A 20206-nucleotide genomic window follows, 5' to 3' on the forward strand; every position below is an offset into this window, starting at 1 on the left:
GCTTTTTAGAGCGTTTCTGTCCCCTTCTCTGGCTGTCAGCTTTTATTTCTTGCTGCCAGTTTGTCTGCAAGGCAGTAAGTGGCATCCCCCTCCCTTTTTATTTGCTTTGTCCTTGGGAGCTGGAATACAGAACTTGTTGGAATTTACGTAAATGGAGAAGCCATAGACCCTGAGAGAGGTGATGGCCTGAGGCCTTTTCCTTGAGGAAGCTCCTGGCACTTTCAAGGCATGAACATTGTGATGTATATTTTGATGGTTGGGAGGCGTTTTTCTGTGGCTTGCTGCTAGGTTTGGGCTGTGTTCCTCTACCATCCTCTGCTTCTGTTTTTTCTGCCCTGCAAAGGATGGGGCAGATTACACTGTGTTTTATGAGGAGTCATTGACAAGGTGGAATGCTAGGTGTGGTTGTATACAAGGATATAGCTATGTCTCCTGAGTAACTATGCCCCTGAGTGTGAAAGATACTAAATATTAAGAGGTGTTTGTGGACCAGGGAGAGCTTTATGATGGGAGAGTAAAAGGGAAGGGAAGTGAGTGCTCACTGAAACATTTCTGCTAGACTAGACGTTCAAAAATGTTTAGCGAAGTTTCTCAAACATACTGAAAAGGAAAAGTAAAGTAAAATGAACACCTGCATTCCCAACATCCAGTTTCAAAAATGTATCATTGTGTTGCTGTATTTGCTTCAGAATTTTAAAATAATAAAATATTACCAAATATAATTAGAAATCTCAGCCATGCCTCTTTGGGATCTTCTCTTTTCTCCAGAGGCATCCATTGCTCTGGACTTGGGGTTGTTTATTCCCATTAAGGTTTTTTTTTTCTTTCTGTATATATTTTTTTAATCCTGCTATGATAAGTAGCATTCTCTTGCATGGGGTAACTTCATATTAACGTAATATAGTACAGTACATAGCCTACTACTGACACAGGATTTTTCTGGGCCACTTTGCCAGTCGGGTACCTCCACAGGCAGTGACGCTCCCTGCCCCGCCCGGGCCTTACTGCACCCCAGGTCTGCTGCTGGAGGCACCCTGCCCATTCAGCCCACCTGTGTTATAGGTTGTGCCCATGTTCAGTGGTTCCTGAGCTCTTGTCCCATGTCCAAGAAGAATGAGATATACTGACAATTTGAAGGGTGAGTGGGGGTAGAGAAGATTTTTATTGAGTGATAGAACAGCTCTCAGTGGAGAGGGGATGCAGGGGTGGTTTTCTCTCCCAGTGTGTCTTGGTCCAGGGCTTTTTATGGACTCAGAATGGGGAGTCCATGCTGATTGGTTTGTGACTGTGCAAAAAAGGTTAAAGTGAAGACACCACTCAAAGGTGGGCGTGACAGTGTAGAAAACCAATTAGGAAAGGGTAGGTATATGTAAAATAGGTGATGGTGGGGATCCATCAGAGGAGAGTGCACCAAATAAGAAGACAGTTTCTCAATCTGGTCTGTGGATTTGACTTGTAGCTTGGCTTTCAGGCTTTAAACTGTCTTTGGCTTGGAGGTGGGGTTTCACCGGGGACTCGCCCCTGTCTGCCCAGGCATTTGTCTGCTTCCTGGCACCATCACTGCTTGCTTTTCTCCCTCACTATTGTATTTGTGGGATTTATCCATCTTGACACCAGTTCATTGATTTTTCACTACAATACAGCATCAGTTGATGCACTATGGCCCTATTTTGCCTAGCACCAGTTTTTGTACATAAAGCTGTATGCATACATAGTATGCCCTTCATTTACAAATTGCCTGTGGCTGCTTTGTGACACAATGGCAAGGTTGAGTCATTACAACAGAGACAAAAGACCAAACAGCTACCAAAACCTACAATATTTACTGTCCGGCCCTTGATAGGAACAGTTAGCCAGCCCTGGCATTGTAACAGTATAACACATGGTATCTATTCTTTATAAGTAAACATTTGAGCCTTTTCTTTTCTTTTCTTTTCTGAGATGGGGTCTCACTCTGTCACCCCGGCTGGAGTGCAGTGGCACGGACTCGGCTCATTTCAACTTCTGCCTCTCAGGCTCAAGCGATACTCCTGCCTCAGCCTCCCAAGTAGCTGGGATTACAGGCATGCGCCACTACCACCCAGCTAATTTTTGTATTTTTAGTAGAGGCAGGGTTTCACCATGTTGGCCAGGCTGGTCTTGACCTCCTGACCTCAAATGATCCACCCACCTCAGCCTCCCAAAGTGCTGGGATTACAGGTGTGAGTCACCATGTCTGGCCCATTTTAGTCATTTCTGATTTTTTAATTTTGCAAATAATGGCTTCAGTAAACATTTTTGTTTCTTCAAGAGTCTTGCAGTGGCTCACACTTGTAATTACACTTTGGGAGGCTGAGGTGGGAGGATTGCTTGAGGCCAGGATTTGAGACCAAGCTGAGCTTCATAGCAAGACCCCTGTCTCTACAAAACATTAAATAATTAGCTAGGCTTGGTGGTATATGCCTGTAGTCCTGGCTACTCAGGAGGCTGAGGTGGGAGGATCGCTTGAGCCCAGGAGTTGAAGGCTACAGTGAGGTATGATTACACCACTGCACTGCAGTCGGTGACTGAGACCCTGTTTCTTAAAAAGGAAGAAAAAAGAGTCTCTCTAGAGAAGAGTATATAGCTGGAAGTGAAATTCCTGGGCCATGCCATGTGCACCATAGGCTTTACTATTCCTAAATGGGCCTCCTAGGTGGACGTACCAATTTGCACCCCCACTTGTAACTTATGAGACTTCCTCTCCCTCCACATTCTTGCCAATGACCTGGTACTTTAAGACCTTGAGTGTGGTAAGTCTTATCCATAGTGGCACGTCATCACCAGTGACAGTATACATTATTTCACGTTTTTACTGACCATTTGCTGTTCCTCTTATATCAATTGCCTGATTACATCCTTGGCCCTTTTTTCTATTGAGTTATCTTTTCTTTTTGATTTTTGAGAGTTCTTTATATATTCTTGCTACTAGTCTTTTGGGTTATATGCATTAAAACCAATCTGTGACTTGGTTTTTAAACATACATACACTTACTTGTAGACATACACACACATAAACACGTATGTGGCGTTTTTCCTTGGAAAGTTTGAGAGGTTGAAAGGGTCTAAGACTGAAGGAAAAGTAAGTAGATGACAGTGGTTTCAGCAAGGATGACTCTGCACAGCTTTCCCCATCAGGACGTTTACATAAGCTTATGAACGCCCTGTCTTGGAGCATTTAGAATGCCTTTCCCAGGCTGTCTGAGTGAGCAGGTGGTTACTGATGTTTTGGTTGCATAGATGTGACCCACAAGGTCCTAGAGAAGCTGAAGGCCACCATGGTGGGATGTTGATGGACACAAGGGTTTGGAGATCTGCCTTGGACAAAAACCAGACGTGATTTGTGGTTTTGGATTTCTCCATCTCGGTTTTGGCTGAAGTCAGACCTCGGTTTCAGCTTGATCCAGTTGAGCCATTCTCTGGCCCACAGCGATGTCAATAATTAAAACTTCCATTTTCAGGCCAGGCCACTTTTGTTTGAGTTTACATCATTGGTCCATCATCCTCAACACTGAAAGCACTGGTTTCCTCCATTTCCCCACCTCTCTGACCTTTCAAATCAAACTTTTGGAATTGAATAGTTAAAATAAAAAAGTCTTCAGTTCCTCAGCTTTAGATAGCATTGTGAAGTTAACCAAGTCCTTGCAGCTGTGATCTCTGTGTGTTCACAACAGCTCAGCGAAGCATAGGGAGTAGATTACAACTGCCATCTTGCCGTTGAGGACCACAGAGAGACGCTGGAGCTGGTGTGGCCCTGATCCTGTAGCAACATAGCAATCTTCTGTGCTGGGCCTGGCATCTGTTCTGGTGCTGTACCCACCACATGAATATGGGTGCCAGCTCAGTTCATTCCCCGAGGTCTGGGATGACCCCTCTTCATCATTACAGATGTTGCTCCTTGTGGGAGGGCCACACTCTGTAGGACCGAGATTCACATAATGAGGGGAATGAGTGTAACATTCCCTGAGCCTGTGCTACTTGTCAGACTGGGCACTGTACATTTTCCCACAGATATCATTTGATGTGCAGATTAATGCCGTAAGTAGCAGTATCAGCTTCTTGGTCTGTGGCTGGCGTAGCCATACAGGGCCAGTGCTTAGCTTAGAAGGGGACCATGCTTGGTTTTATGTTCTGCTCTTGCCATCTTGAGTTTTTAAAATAATTTTTGACAGCAGATCCCACATTTTCAGTAGGCACTGGACCTCACAAATCATGTAGAGGGTCCTGTCCACAGATAAAGCAGCTGAGGCTCAGAGAGGTGAAGTAATTTGCCCAAGATTAATAAGTGGCAGAGCTGGGATTGGAGTAATTTCTACTTGGCTGATTCAGTTATTGAAAACAGAGCCCTGGAATGAACCTTGTTTGAATCACACTGCAAGTAAATTGTACTGTAGAAATACTAGTTTTCTGTGGAGATCTGCTATTGTGTTGTTAAGTAGCTTTGTGCTGACCTCGTACTGGCCAGTTGTCACACTTCTTCTTAAGAGGAGGGCCCAGATCTGTCATTTCTTTTGAGGTCTCAGAAAGTGCCTAGAACAGGAGCCTCATGGAGGAGCTGCTCAGAAAATGCTCACTGACCAACTAGGTTCATGGGCTTTTTTGTTTGCAAAGAAGAAATCGAGGCTACTAAGTTTACCTTAGTGAGTCATAAAGAATAAGTGAGGAGTTAAAAGGCTGATATATAGTTAGGGAACTGGAAGCATCCTACACGGCTGTGGGATCAGATCATGTCATTACCTCCACAGTGGCAGAGAGGTGCGTCAGTCCCTGCCTCAGCTACTCCTTCTGGCTTGGCTTTGCTCCATGTGTCTCTTATGCTACCAGCAATTCACTCTTGCCTCCTCCAGGATATGTCCATGAGGTTCAGGTTTTGCCCAGACCCCTCAGTGGCTGCTGGCCAGCCTTCGGGTTGACCATTTCGGGTGAGGCATTTAGCATGTCGGGGTGGAGAGTGGCAAAATAGATAACAGAGACCAGAGACTGGGAAGGGTGAGCAGGGGGAAGGGAGGAAGATAAAGAGATGAAGAGAAGTGGGTTAAAGGATACAAACATACAGTGAGATAAAAGGAAACCAGAGTAGGGTGAATATACTTAACAAAAATGTACTGCACTTGAGTAATGGACAGCTGAATACCCTGACTTGATCACATCATGCATTATGTATATGTAACAAAATTTCTCCTGTACCCCATATATTTGCATAAATAAAACAAAAATGGAAAAAAAAAAAGAATTCCAAAAGCACAGCAGCCTAGGATAGTTTAAAAAGAGACTAGAAAGTTCTAAAAAGGAGCCAAAGGCAACCCTGTATTATAGCCTGGTCTAAAAATTAATGTTCCTAAGAATGACCCTGTGCTGTCACCAAAAAAGGTAAATGTTGATGAACTCAAGATTTGATGCATCTCAGAGAGATTCCTGTTGCTGGTGTTGAAAGGCATAAATATTCAGTTATTAAGCAGACTTACTTAACCAGAGTGGCAGATCTCTCCAAAGACCCCCAGGAGGTTTTAGAATGAGGCAGAGTAAGTCTTGTGTCCAGGTTGGCTGGCCAGCCTTACAGGATGGGCTTTGAGTCTGCCAGCTTAGAAGATAAGCTTACTGCTTCCTGAGCGGGACACACCCCAGGCTGGAAGAAGTTCCAGGGTCCCCAAGGGAACTTGCTGGCCTCCCTGGTAATGTGCCATGTTTTCCCTCTGCAGCAGCAAACCCTCTGCTTTGCTCCACCGCCCGCTACCACTGCAAGAACGGCCTCTGTATTGACAAGAGCTTCATCTGCGACGGACAGAATAACTGTCAAGACAACAGTGATGAGGAAAGCTGTGAAAGTTCTCAAGGTAGGAACCTCTCAAGCTCTAAAAAGATAATTGCAACACAACACTGCAGTAATGGAACACACTGAAAGGCAGAAAGCAACACCCATTCCCACTTCCAAACACAATAGCTCTGTTAGTTTTTGCACTCAGCCTTGCAGCCCTTGTACAGGTAGGTACCCGTGTTTACATGGCTTTAACTACTACACACCTACAATTTGAATTTTGTATTGTTCCTGAATTAAATATCTATACATTTCTCTTCAAAACTGTAATATGCCCCAACTGTGTTACATACTGTCATGTTGCTCTCCTGTGGTTTTCTGAGACAATGCTTTATTGGGGCAATCCAGGTTGTTTCTTTCCCTTGAATTACTTCTTTGGGATAAAGTCCGCAGAGTGGGATGTCTGCACAGGTGTCTGTTACACCTCAGCATGCAGCTGTGTTTTTTTTCTTTTTTAAGTTTACATTGCTGACATCATTGTCTGTGCCTGTCAGTTTTACTGTGCTATCACAGACATTCACAGGCATCACAACTGCTGCCCTATTTTTTTTTCCCATTTTTGCTAATTTGGTAGTCGTAGAATAACAACCTCCCCAAATGTTTTCATTTGCATTTCTCTGATTATGAGCAGAGTTCACATTTTTTCCCGTCATGTTTGTTTACTACTTTGTTTCCTTTTCTGTGAATTGCCTCCTTGTGTCTGGGCTATTGATTTTGGGGCTGTCTCATGGAAGCTGAGGGATGCAGCTGGAGGATGGGAAGATGAGCTTTGTTAGGGAGTCTGAGGAGGACACAATGGGATAAGGTCATGTCCTCCCTAGTTAAAACTGACCGGGTACATTTCTTTACTCATGGACTTTTTTTTTTTTTTAGCATTTCTTCAGTGATTAGAAATACTAAGATTTAAAATGCACATCTGTTTTAAGGCATCCAAAAGAATATATATTTCTAATGTTATAAATTGGTATCATCTGTATGTAATCTTTCCTATTTTCACTTAGTATTATATTGCTGTGATTCACCTGTATTGTTTGTTGTTGGAGATTGTTTGTCTTGACTGATGTTCAGTGTTCTACTGTATGATTGTACCATAGTTTATAGATCTAATAAAAGTGTAAAAAGAAAAGTAAGAGAATGATGGTTAACTGCTTAGCTGGTTAACTCATATATTGGGAGGTAGGATAGATGATGGATAAGTTCCATGTAGTTAGATGTAGGTTATTTTCAAGGTCCTAGCTTTTATTTTGATTGGTGTTTATGCTATTAAAAATGAACGAGTGAATGAACAGATGGTCATACATAACCACTGGTGAGAGTGGGCTACAAACCAAGGATTATGGTCAATCTAAATCTATATGCCTGAGGTCCATAGGAAAGAAAAGACAAAATGTGTATTGGCATAGAATTTGCCAAGATTTGTGCAGAGAACAGCTGTGGGAGGCGAGTCTTGGATAGAATTAGCTTCTGATTGTCTTTGCCTGGAAAATGCCTTTCTTGGGTCGACCCTTCACAGTGGTTCTCAAAGTATAATCCTCAGTCCGGGAGCATCAGCATCACATGAGAACTCCGAAAATGCAGTTGTTCAGGCGCCATTCTAGACCAGCTAAATCAACTGGTGTCGGTGGGCCCAGCCAGAAATGCAGTTGTTCAGGCCCTGTTCTAGATCAGCTAAATCAACTGGCGGGAGTGGGCCCAGCCATCGGCGTTTTACTTAAGAAGCCCTCAAGGTGATTCTAATGCACACTGAAGGCTGAGCTCCACCATTCTACAGTCACCTGAGAGAGGTTTATAATCCTGCCATTTGCCTAGAAATTTCCAAACTTCTGACTGAACGCAACGTATTGCTGGCCTTTACACAAGATCAAATTTTTATAAAACCAAACATGCCAATGTCTTGCCAGTGATGGACACCAAATAGGGAACAAGAATACAAAATCAAGTAAGTATTAGCATAGATAGGAAGGATTGAGGAACATTTTCTATGGCGATTGTTTCTTTTTTGGGGGTGGTGGCGTGGACAGAGTCTTGCTCTGTCACCCAGGCTGAAGTGCAGTGGCGTGATCTTGGCTCAGTGCAACCTCTGCCTCCCGGGTTCAAGCGATTCTCCTGCCTCAGCCTCCCAAGTAGCTGGGACTACAGGCGTGCGCCACCACGCCCAGCTAATTTTTGTATTTTTAGTAGAGATGGGTTTCACCATGTTGGCCAGGATGGTCTTGATCTCTTGACCTCGTGATCTGCCTGCCTCGGCCTCCCCAAGTACCGGGATTACAGGCGTGAGCCACTGCGCCCAGCCTATACAGTTTCTTAAGTGTATATGTATCCTGGACTCACTTACTCATGGTGCCCTAAGACGTTCAGTGAAAAGACTCCCACGTCTAAGATGTGGAGGTTAGGCCTGTCAATAGTTTGGGCAACACCCTCTTCTGTGCCCATCCCAGTATTTTACTGAAGCTGATTTTTGCTTGCCCTTAAGAAGAATGGTGGGTCCCTCTGTAGGCTGTTTAAAGCTCCTATTTTTTTAAATTCTGCTTTTTCTCTCTCACCATATTCCACGTCCCATAAATATGAGGTTTATGGAGAAAGTTAGTGGTGGACACATACATATGAAGCCCAACTCTTGACACATACTTTCCTTAGAATCTCAGCTTTGTGCCTTCCTTAGCCAGAGGGCATCCCCTTAGAAAATAAGCTACATATGCACGTGCTCCCAGAAAATAAGGCCCACCAGGCAGTTGGTGACACCTGTCAGTTTCATGGGTATAACTGCCACCCCACAAGGTGCCCACTTGTGGAAGGCATTGCTGTGAGCTACCCAAGAAGAGTAACAAGAACAGGACGTGTGCCCATTTTGCCTCTCAAATCCTGCCGAACCTACGTGGTGGCATTGTGCTCTGTACATAGTGGATTTGCTAAGTGCTGAAGACTAGAAAAGACTTCTTGGTAGAGTGTTGTTATTAATGCTGTGTTTTAATTTGCACCCTGTGTGATATTGCACCATATAGGTTTTTAAGTTATGTGAGTTCAGATATCCACGATTTATTAAAATTATAGCAAGTATTATTATTGTTGTTTAAATTGGGTAGAGAATTCCGTCATTTCCTCAGTGGGAATCTGCCCTGCAGTGAGTGTGAGATGGGAGACAAATCTGGAGTTCCCTTAGCTGTCTGCAATTCTGCAGCCTCATCCCTCGTAGGGTGTACACATCTCCCTGCCCTGAGTGAGACTCTGGTATTAAGGGTGTGTTTTCTTGCATCATGTAACCTCTATGTCCAAACCGACTAACTCATTTTGGTGCTTGACCAAAGGAACCCCAGCGCATCAGTGCTGTGGGAAAACTGACCCACACTGAGCTCCATGCAGTATTTTCCTGAAGAATCTCAGATAGTTTGACTAGACAAAATATTGCCCTGTGCCACATAGGATTTGACCCACTGTCATCTTTTTTTTTTTTTTTTTTTTGAGACAGAGTCTCACTCTTGTTGCCCAGGCTGGAGTGCAGTGGCACGATCTCGGCTCACTGCAAGCTCCGCCTCCCAGGTTCACGCCATTCTCCTGCCTCAGCCTCCCGAGTAGCTGGGACTACAGGCGCCCGCCACTATGCCTGGCTTATTTTTTGTATTTTTAGTAGAGACGGGGTTTCACCGTCTTAGCCAGGATGGTCTTGATTTCCTGACCTCGTGATCCACCCGCCTCGGCCTCCCAAAGTGCTGGGATTACAGGCGTGAGCCACCGCGCCCGGCCGACCCACTGCCATCTTAACAATACTTTTTGATGCACCGAGTACTCTGCTAAGCACCTCTGTACATGAGCTCACTTAGTCAAACTTTGTTCTCTCTCCTTCTGCTGGGTGTGTAGCCCTTAAAAATAGATCTTTGCTCTCAGTTATGTGGGAGAAAATGATATTTTATCATATTTATCTTGATGGGGTAGAGCAAACTGGCTGGCTCCAAGACCAGAAAGAGAGTGCTTGAAATAATTTTCTTCCAATTTGACTAGGGTATGAAATAGTGGTTTCTCCACTTTAGCAACACCAGTTTATGGGAGCCCCTCCTCCTCTCTCTCCTTATCTGGGATTTAGTTCCCCTCCTTATCCTTGGCCTTGAAAACTAACATACAGTCTGTAAGGAACTGGACACGAGAATGGGGCCCTGAAAGTGCAGTCATTATTCTGTCTTTGCATTCTACATGAGATGTATTAGAGACCAAAGAAGGTTGTGGTGGAACTGAATTTTAATTGGGGCTTCATTGATTGGCAACATAACCCATTTCCAAGAAATAAAGTAATAGCTGTGGAGCAGGCTTTCGATGGCTTTTCTGTTGCTTGGGAACTCTCTGTGGGAGGGACACATCTGAGAGTTAGCAGGTCCTGCCATATACATGTTGGGGGTCGGAGGCACTCAGGTGGCCTTACAAATGTTGACTGAATGTGGCGGGCAACCTCTGATGATCCCCGCCTCCTGGTATTCATGCCTTGGTATAATCTCATCCCTTCAAATGTGATCTAGATCTTAGATCGCATTCTTTTGGCGTGTGTCAAAATTTGTCTCTCATAAAATTTATCATTTTAACCGTTTGTAAGTATACAGTTCAGTAGGTGTTAAGTATGTTCACATTGTTGTGCAACCAATCTCCAGAATGTTTTCATTTTGCAAATCTGAAACTCTATACCCATTAAAAAATAACTCCCTATTCTCCTTCCTCCCAGGCCCCTGGCAGTCATCATTCTACTTCTATCTTCATTAATTTGGTAACTCTAGGTACCTCATACAGTGGAATCATACAGTATTTAATCATTTTTTTTTTTTTGAGGTGGAGTCTCGCTCTGTCACCCAGGCTGGAGTGCAGTGGCGCGATCTCAGCCTCACTGCAAGCTCCACCTCCCGGGTTCACACCATTCTCCTGCCTCAGCCTCCAGAGTAGCTGGGACTACAGGCGCCCACCACCTCGCCCAGCTAATTTTTTGTATTTTTTAGTAGAGACGGGGTTTCACCGTGTTAGCCAGGATGGTCTCGATCTCCTGACCTCATGATCCGCCCGCCTTGGCCTCCCAAAGTGCTGGGATTACAGGCGTGAGCCACCGTGCCTGGCCCAGTATTTAATCATTCTTAAGTGTGTATGTATCCTGGACTCACTCAGGGTGCCCTAAGACGTTCAGTGAAAAGGTGAAAAGACTCCCAAGTCTAAGACGTGGAGGTTAGGCGTGCCGAAGGTTTGGGCAACACCGTTTTCCATGCCCATCCCAGTGTTTTACTGAAGCAGATTTTTGTTTGCCCTTAAGAAGAATGACAAGTCCCTCTGTAGGCCGTTTGAAGTTTGCATTTTTAAATCCTGTTTTTCTCTCTCTTCATATTCCATGTTTGTGACTGGCTTATTTCACTTAGCATAATGTCCTCACGGTTCATCCATGTTGTAGCCTATCTCAGAATTTCCTTCCTTTTTAAAGCTGAGTGGTATTCAGGTGTATATATGTCACATTTTGTTTATCCATTCGTCCATTGATGGACACTTAGGTTGCTTCCACCTTTTGACTATTGTGAATCATTATGGTAAGACATGGGTGTATGGATTGTGACTCGCTTTTAACAAAGAAAATGCAGCAAAAGTGGCGGCTGTCAGTCCCGAGGTTAGATGATGGAGCCACTCTAGCATTGTCTTGCCTGCCCTCGCTGGCTAGCTCTCTCCCACTCTCGAGGCAAGCCAGCTGCCATATTGTGAGCCGCCCTACTCAGAGGCCCACATGGCAAGGAATTGAAGGAGGGCTCCAACCTAAGCTAGCGGGGAACCGAGGCCTGCCAATAGCCACATGAGTGAGGTTGGAAGTGGGTCCTCCCCTAGTCAAACGGAGACATCTGCAGCCCCGGCTGACGCGCTGACTGTAGCCTTGTAAGACACCCTGAGCCAGGGTGTGGCCACTCCTGGGTTTCTGACCCATAGAAACTGTGAGATCATAAATGTTTGTTTGTTTAAACCTCTAAGTTTTGGGGGTCATTTTTTCTGCCACATTAGATAGCTGACATACTGAATACTTCTCAGGTGGGCTCCAGTTCTCACTGCTCTAACCACAGAGAGCTTGTGGTGACTCAGGTCACAGTGATCGGTGAAACCTTTGGAAGATCATGCAGGGGTTTATAAGAATAGCAAACATTTGGAGTACTAACTGCATGTCAGGCACCATTCTGAGCATTATAGTATTTTCCTGTACAGTTCTCACAGATTCCCTCTGAGAGTGGGTGCTCTTATCACACCCCTTTTCTAGATGAAGAAACTGAGGAACACATAGTTTGTTCCTGGTCTAGTCCGCACAGGGAGCAGGTGGTGGAGCCAGGATGGGAACTCGGGTCATCACACTGACGGACAGACTCATGTTTTTCATCACCCCAAAAGACTCCTGTCTGGTAACACTGAGCTGGGCCCAGGACTTTCAGGCAGTCAGTCCAACTCTTGGCCTGTGAGTTTATGGGGGAGGTTAGTATGAAGACTGGCATGTTTTCCCTCTCTTTGTACTCCAAAAGTTTTCTTTTCCATGAAAAAGAATAATGTGCCTGTCCACCTTCCCTCCTCCTGAGGAATGTCTGGCAGTTAAGCTCTTCTCAAGCAGCCACCAATGCCAGGAGAGTTAATTAAGTGTTTTGGCAGTTTCTTTATCTTGCTTGCTGTATCCTGGTGATAAGGCTTGAGGAGAATTTGAAAAGCTGGCTGTGAGATTTGGCACCTCACTGGAAGCTAACATTGACAGCTTTGTCCTGTTCCTTCTGCAGAATTGTGTGTGTGTGTGTGTGTGTGTGTGAGAGAGAGAGAGAGAGAGAGAAAGACAAGGCGGTGTGTGTGGTTGTGAGAGTGTATGCATTCTTCAAGTTGGCATTTTTGTCCTTGGGGAGGTAATGGGTAGGTGAGGTGTTACCTCCCCTGTGCCAGGCCCCTGGCTACATGCAGGGGTATAGAAGTGGTCTTGGCCCCTTGTCGAATTGTCCTCCTCCCCCGCTGAAATTCTTGTGTTAATGTCCTAAACCCCAGTGCCTCAGAGTGTGACCTTATTTGGAAATAGGGTCATTGCAGATGTTACTTGTGAAGATGAGGTCATACTGGAGTTGTGTGGGGCTCTAATCTGATATGACCGGTGTTCTTACAAGAAGGGAAATTTGGACACCGACATCACACAGAGAGGACACCATGTGAAGGTGAAGGCAGAAATTGGGATGATGCATTTACAAGCCAAGGATCAGCAGAGATCGCCAGCAAACACCAGAAGCCAGGAGAGAGGCTCGGAACACATTCTCTCTCGCAGCCCTCTGAAGGCGCCAACCCTGCGGACATTTTGATCTTGGACTTCTGGCCTCTGGAACGAGGAGACAATACATTTCTATTGTTTTAGCTGCCTAGTCTGTGGTACTTTGTTGCAGCAGCCGTAGCCAACTAATACAGTCCCCGAGAAGTCACACTTAAGCAAGGCACAGCCATTCACTAAGTGCCAGAGCCGAAATATAGCCAAGAGGATGTGAAACTGCCAGAGAGTGATCAAAGTAGAGTGCAAGAGCGATGGAAAGTGAGCTTCCAAGGGAGACTGGAAGTGCTGGATGCTGTGTGGGAACTGGACAGTTGCTGGTAAAGAATCCCCTTGGCAGGGAGAGCTGGAAGTAAAGAATTGCCTCGGTAAGGAGAGCTGCTGGTAAAGAATCGCCTTGGTAGGGAGAATTCCTGGTCTGCCTATGGTGTGGGACTTGGTAGAGCCATGCTTGGTTAGGAGGACACCTCCCAGCCTGTATTTCAAGTTCATTTTCTGTACTTGGTGCACAGACCTCATTATCTCTCTCTACAACAGCCCCAGACCTGGAGTCAGTGGAGTCAGAACCCTTCCATGTTCCTTGAAAGCCATGGCCTAATCCATCAATATCTGTGTTCTAAGGACCTTGGACAGTTGCACTTTCCCCTTGGAGTTCTAATGCCTAAGTTAGCTGGTGACTGACCTTGATTTATTGCTGGATTCTGGGCTCACAGTGAATATATATGTATCTATGAGAAGAAAGAATTAGGGACAGTGACTGCTTCTTGTCTTACCCTCTCAAATAGATACCTCAAATAAAACCTCAGAGGTGGGGAACCCCAGGAGGAGGGTCCTAAGGGCTGCTAGGCAGAGGGGTCACCAAATCAGACCAACACTGCTAACTCTGTGGCTTTTGTGTCCTGCATCTGTGATGACCAGGGTATATTGTATATGGTTCATCGAGGGAACTGTCCTTTAGCTACTGCTGAAACTTGGAGTTTGGTGTCCCTTCACACGCTCCACCTACCCCAAACCCACCACCACCATATGGGGTCTGTGATAGACTGGATTTTTACTTTCAGTTCTTCACTCCCTCCCTCTGCTGTGTGACCTGGCAGAATGGCCAGAGGAAATGTCCCTGCCCCGTGGATGCGGGGCTTGCTTTGGCCCGTGGTGTGTTGGCAGTCAGCATGAGACAAGCATGGCCTCTTGCATCTCAGAGATCTTCCTGGAGAAGAATATACCCTGGGAGCTGCTGGTCCAAGGAGAATGCAGTGGCACATGGAACTGACCCGGACCCACCCCACAGCTCAGGATCTGTCCCAGCTGAAGCCAGCAGAGCCACAGCCAGCTTGCAGATCCAGGAGAAGCCAGTGAATCTTTGCTGTTGTAAACCACTGAGATTTTAAGATGTGTCTGCTACATAGCAAAACTGATTGATATTGGATCCTCAGGAAATGTCTGTCTGTAATTTTTCTTTTTCTTTTTTTTTTTTTTTGAGACAGAGTTTCACTCTTGTCACCCAGGCTGGAGTGCAATGGCGCGATCTTGGCTCACTGCAACCTCTACCTCCCAGGTTCAAGCAGTTCTCCTGCCACAGCCTCCCGAGTAGCTGAGAGGCGCCCGCTACTATGTCTCACTAATTTTTGTATTTTTAGTAGAGACGGGCTTTCACCACTTTGGCCAGGCTGGTCTCGAACTCCTGACCTCAGGTGATCTGCCCACCTCAGCTTCCCAAAGTGCTGGGATTACAGGTGTGAGCCACCGTGCCCAGCCTCTGTTTGTAGTTTAACAGGTATAGTCATGTGCTGCATAATGACATTGCAGTCAACCTACATATATGACTGTGGTCCCATGAAATTATACCATGTTTTTACTGTATTTTTTTATGTTTAAATACACAAATACTTGCCATTGTGTTACAGTTGCCTACAGTGTTCAGTACAGTAACATGCCATACGGGTTTATAGCCTAGGAGCAGCAGGCTGTACCATATAACCTAGGTGTGTAGTAGGCTGCTCCTTCCAGCTTTGTGTAAGTTAATTCTATGATGTGCACACCATGATGAAATCGCCTAATGATGCATTTCTAACAATATATCCCTGTCGTTAAGCAACGCATAACTGCATTTTTGATTGCTACTGTGTGCCAGGCATTATGCCCAGGAGACAAAGGCACGTACCAAATTTTGTTAAATCTTAAATGCCATCTATTGTAAGAGCTATCATTATTTTATGTTTTGCTGAGAAAGAAACAATACTGACCATTAAATTATGGCACAGTGTTGTTTTTAAGATGCATTCCAGGCCAGGCACGGTGGCTCACTCCTGTAATCCCAGCACTTTGGGAGGCCGAGGTGGGCGGATCACGAGGTCAGGAGATCGAGACCGAGACCATCCCGGCTAACACAGTGAAACCCCGTCTCTATTGAAAATACAAAAACAAAATTAGCTGGGCGTGGTGGCGGGTGCCTGTAGTCCAAGCTAGTCCGGAGAATGGCGTGAACCCAGGAGGCGGAGCCTCCAGTGAGCCGAGATCGCGCCATTGCACTCCAGCCTAGGTGACAGAGCGAGACTCCGTCTCAAAAAAAATAATAATAATAAATAAAGATGCATTCCAATTTCAGAATGTTAAAATGTAAAATAAAAATTGTATCTTAGAATTGAAGAACGGTAATAGGGAACCAGACAAATGTGGTCTCTGCTCTGATAGAGCTCATATTCTATAGGAAGAGCAGGTGTTTGGTTGGTCAGTAGCGTGAGGAATGTGTTGCAAGGACAGGCGCAGGACACTCTGGAAGTGAATGGCAGGGCAGTCTGTGGGGTGCTAAGTCTTTCTCAAGACAATGATGCTGAAGTTGAAACCAGAAGGATGGGGAAGAGTTACTGGACAAGAGAGGAGGGTCAGTGGAGAAGGATCCTGCCAGGCAGAGAGAGAAAGGCAGGTAAGCAGATCCCAAGGTGAGAAACAGCATGATGCATTTGAGGAACTGGCAGATCCACGTGGCTGCCCTGGGGTGGATGTCAAAGAAAAGCAAGAGCTAGATGGTAAAGCACTAAAAACAAACTTTATCTAGAAAAATGGTTGCCATCAGGGAAAAGAGACCTCAGTATAGAACTGGGTTCAATTCCAAATATAATAGGAAAAGTGGGAATTTTTAGCCAAGCAGTAGGGTGGGGTTAGTGGGTGGAAAATTACTAAGAGGAAACATCAGGGTAAGGGGGGATTCTGACTCAATGGACCTAACAGGATTCTCACTGAAGGCAGGCCAGGAGGATGGTGGAGGATGGTGGAGGATGAGGAACAGGATCAGATATCAAGGGTGAGCATGTGGCAGATGGAGGATTTTGCTAAACTGACTCATAGGGCTTTTGCTAGAATCAGACAATGCAGAGAGGAACGCAGAAGCCCCAAAGCTAGGGCTTCTTTGAGAAGAGAGCTCAGAAGAACCGGAGTGGAGTTTGGTCAAGGAGAGAATCTTTGTCATGGACGGGGGGAGAACAGCCTGCAGGGAAGCTGGAGTGGTCCGTGGTGGCCTGCGTGGACTGGGGGCCTGGGAAACCACGGGAAGGATGTTGCACTCTCTCCCATGGGCCGTGGGAAGCCACGGATAAGACACGCGAAGGTGGGGGCAGTGGGAACATATGGGGGATGGCTTCAGGAAGTATTTCAGGCTAGAATCGCCAAGATTTGATGACAAACTGGATGAGAGTAGCAAGCTGCGTTATCACCATGGGGATACTAATTTTGTGGAACTAGAGAATCTGCCGTATTATTTTCTGATTGTGCTTGCTTTCCACTTTGCTGCTCCAGGCCCCCCACTAGTCTGGGTAATTGAGAGTAAAAGAGCTTATGCTTTTGGAATAGAGAGATCTTTGCTTTTTTCTGTCGCCAAATAGAACCAAGTGACTAAGCAGGCAGAGATAATTTCTACAGAAGTCGTGCAGGGCATGTGATAGGAGAAGTGATAATTTTAGTTTAGTTTTCCAAATATGGATGGAAAAAGCTTTATATTTTTTTAAAAAAATAGTAGTCTGCGTTTAGGGGATCCAATCAAAAATGTCACAACCTGGAATTTGAAGGGTGGTCAGTATTTACGCCAAACCTTGTGGCTGCCAAGTGATGTCAAGAGCTTCATTAGAGAGTCCGTAGGAAAGAATCATCACCCTTAAGGAATTCCTGTAGATTTTCATAGAATGAAGCTGCTGGAGGTCCATTTAACAGGAAGAATGTGGAAGCCTTTTTTCCACTTTTAATTTAGAGTTTGAAAGCCCAGCTGGGCTGAGAGAGGCAAAAATGCTGACTCCATTAGAAGAAACTGAAGGAGACTGGGAGAGGTTGATTGCTGCCTTTGTGTACAGGTGGGGTTTTCTTCTTAGTAATTGAGTGTTTGCATGACAAAAGCTTCCTTTTCTTTAACCACAGCAGCAGGAGTTTGAAGATTTCTGAAACGTCTTTCATTTAGAAGCAAGTCAGCATGATTCTGTACTCAAAGACAGTAGTTGCTTCCTGATAACTTTGTTACTGCGGTAATCTTTAGGGCTGTTTCTTTAGTCTCCCCCATTTCTTTCAGGTGCAGGTTTCCCCTCCTCGTCCCTCTCCAGTTGGTCCCTGCCTCTGTCCTAGCTCTCTCTCCCCGGGGAATGGCGGAGTCCATCCTGGACACCTGGCAGAGTGTGATTCCTCCTGAGGTGGAAGGACTGAGTTTCAGAGCAGTCAGGGATCAGGTGTAGGGCTTGCTGTCTCTCTGCAAGTTTGCTCTGCAAGTTTCTGGAGCCCTAAGACTGCTGTGTTGTGCTGCTTGATTGTAGAGGGGACATTTATCCCTCCATGGACTGAGTGCTGTGGCTCTCAGCTCCCCAACCCCCAACACCCTTCGACTCTCTTGGGTCTTTCTAACATTCGTTCATGCACATATCATTTGCAGAGTGCCTGCAATTGCCCGGTCTCACCCAGGTACTGGAAGAAATACAAACTATTATAGATCAGATCAAAGTTGCTCACAGTCCTGCAAGGGAGAAACATAATAGCCTGCAGATAATTACCCTCAAGTGTGATAAATGCTGTAATAGAGGAATGAGCAGCATGCCGTGGGAGCTTGAGGCTGGCAGGGAGTGACAGTTTTTCCTAGGGGGATATGGCAAGGCTTCAGAGAAATGAAATCGCTGCCCAGTCTTTACAAATACATAAAAATGGACCTGAAAACAAACGTGGGGCTGGGCATCTAGCCAGAGAGGGAATAGTATAGCCAAAGACAGAGATTCTGTATGGCTGGAGCAAAGTGTGCATGTGTATGTGTGGGGAGTGGGAGACGTGAAACTGTTAGGGTGCATTGAGGCTGACTGCTGGGGGCCCCCTCCCTGCAGGATCCAATGAGAAGGTGGAGACAGAGGAAGAAACCCAGGAGAAATGAGATGTTCAACCCTGGAAAAGAAATTCATAGGAGCAGCTCGTTATCACTGCATGCCGTGAGAATTCTGCTTATCCTTGTGTCTTACTGAGCCCTGCTAGCCTACAGACAGGATGAGCCTGGGGAATCGGGGAATCGTAGACCTGTGAATTTCTAGGGGTGAGAAGAGTTTGGGAAGCTCAGTGACCATAGAAGGGATATCCTCCCCCTCCTGCTTCCAACAAGTGGCTTGAAAAACTTTCCTGGGTTATTCAATCAAGTCAGTTATGTCTTTTTTTTGGCCCCAGTTTGACTTCCTGATAGCTTTGTGACTAGTGAAAGGTGGAAATGTGCTCTGTGTTGCAAGTATGTCAGTTCTTGTCACATCCCCCAAGTACTCCAAGCAGCTCTTTCTTGTTTCCACCTTGTTTTCCTCTCTGGAAACCCACCATGTTATCAGTCTGGTTCATCTTTTTTTTTTTTTTTCTTTCTCTAAGATGGAGTCTCACTCTGTTGCCCAGGCTGGAGTGCAGTAGAGCGATCTCAGCTCACTGCATCCTCCGCCTCCCGGGTTCAAGCACTTCTCTGCCTCACCCTCCCGAGTAGCTGGGATTACAGGCGCCTGCCACCACACCCGGCTAATTTTTGTGTTTTTAGTAGAGATGGGGTTTTGCCATGTTGGCCAGGCTGGTCTTGAACTCTGGACCTCGTGATCCACCTGCCTCGGCCTCCCAAGTGTTGGGGTTACAGGCGTGAGCCACCATGCCCAGCCCAGTCTGGTTCATCTTTAGTTCATTTTGCGGAATGCCTCTAAATGACACTTACCCATCTTCTCCCATTGGTTCTCTTCCTTGAGATTTTGTGCCCTTTATCATGTGTCTGCTGCTCAAATTTGCATCAGTAGGTCAGCTGTTATTGAAACCCTCCTTTTTTTCTTTAAGAAAATTTATTTGTACCTCTACAGCAGAAATAGAGAAATAGAGAATAAGTTTGTGCAAACCATACTTTATGAAATGGATCCTCATAGCACATCCTTTTTAATGCAGGCTTGTTGTTGCAACATTATTCCTGGATTTTCAAAATCCAGCCAACATGGATACCTCTGCTACTCTGAAACCCTCCTTTTTGCAGAGCACATTGCTAGGTGCTGAGAGTCAAGAGAATTCCTAGGAGCTGCTTCATTCTAGTAGCTTATTTTTTAATTGAAGAGAAAGACCAGGAATACACAACCATCTCTTTGACCACTACTAACTTGAGAAATGTTGCATAAGGCCTTCTATTTAAAAGTATACATGAATTCCCCATATATCCAGAGTGCCAGGGGACGTAATGTATGTTAAATTAGTTGCCCTGTCCTCAGCAACTTCCAGACCATGCACTCATGACCTTTGGAAGGGGCAGCCCTCTGCTCTCCAAGACACCTCCCTGCCATCTCAGTCATTGTTGACCAAACCTTAAGTGGACAATTGATCCTAGGCTAGTCTGTTTATCAGCTGGCCAGCAGCAAATCAGAATGTCTCTTTCAAAGACACTCAGGACTGAATCAGCCTTAGGATGCTAAGCAAATCATTCCATAGGATAGGACACAGTCACATAGAAGCTACAGCTGGGAAAGGCAGAATTCATAGTAGAGAGTGCTGGTCCACCTAGAGGCCAGCCCAAGAGGCCAGAGGTGGCCATCCCCAAAAGAGAGATGGAGAGAGTATTTGCTTTTTTTCCTCAG

At 45.5% G+C, this 20206-nt stretch overlaps 1 protein-coding gene across 5 annotated transcripts in view; it reads left to right on the forward strand.

Annotated features, from left to right (window-relative positions):
- Positions 1–20206, forward strand: part of LDLRAD3 (low density lipoprotein receptor class A domain containing 3) — a 287680-nt gene that overhangs the window by 150188 nt on the left and 117286 nt on the right. For all 5 annotated transcript variants that reach the window (XM_001142392.7, XM_003312987.4, XM_009460233.5 and 2 more), the window contains one exon: positions 5718–5852. In XM_001142392.7, the coding sequence (XP_001142392.2) occupies positions 5718–5852 (135 nt within the window). The remainder of the gene's footprint in view (positions 1–5717; positions 5853–20206) is intronic.

This window comes from Pan troglodytes, chromosome 9 (assembly GCF_028858775.2).
Source record: "Pan troglodytes isolate AG18354 chromosome 9, NHGRI_mPanTro3-v2.0_pri, whole genome shotgun sequence".
In the NCBI taxonomy this organism is placed as follows: domain Eukaryota; kingdom Metazoa; phylum Chordata; class Mammalia; order Primates; family Hominidae; genus Pan; species Pan troglodytes.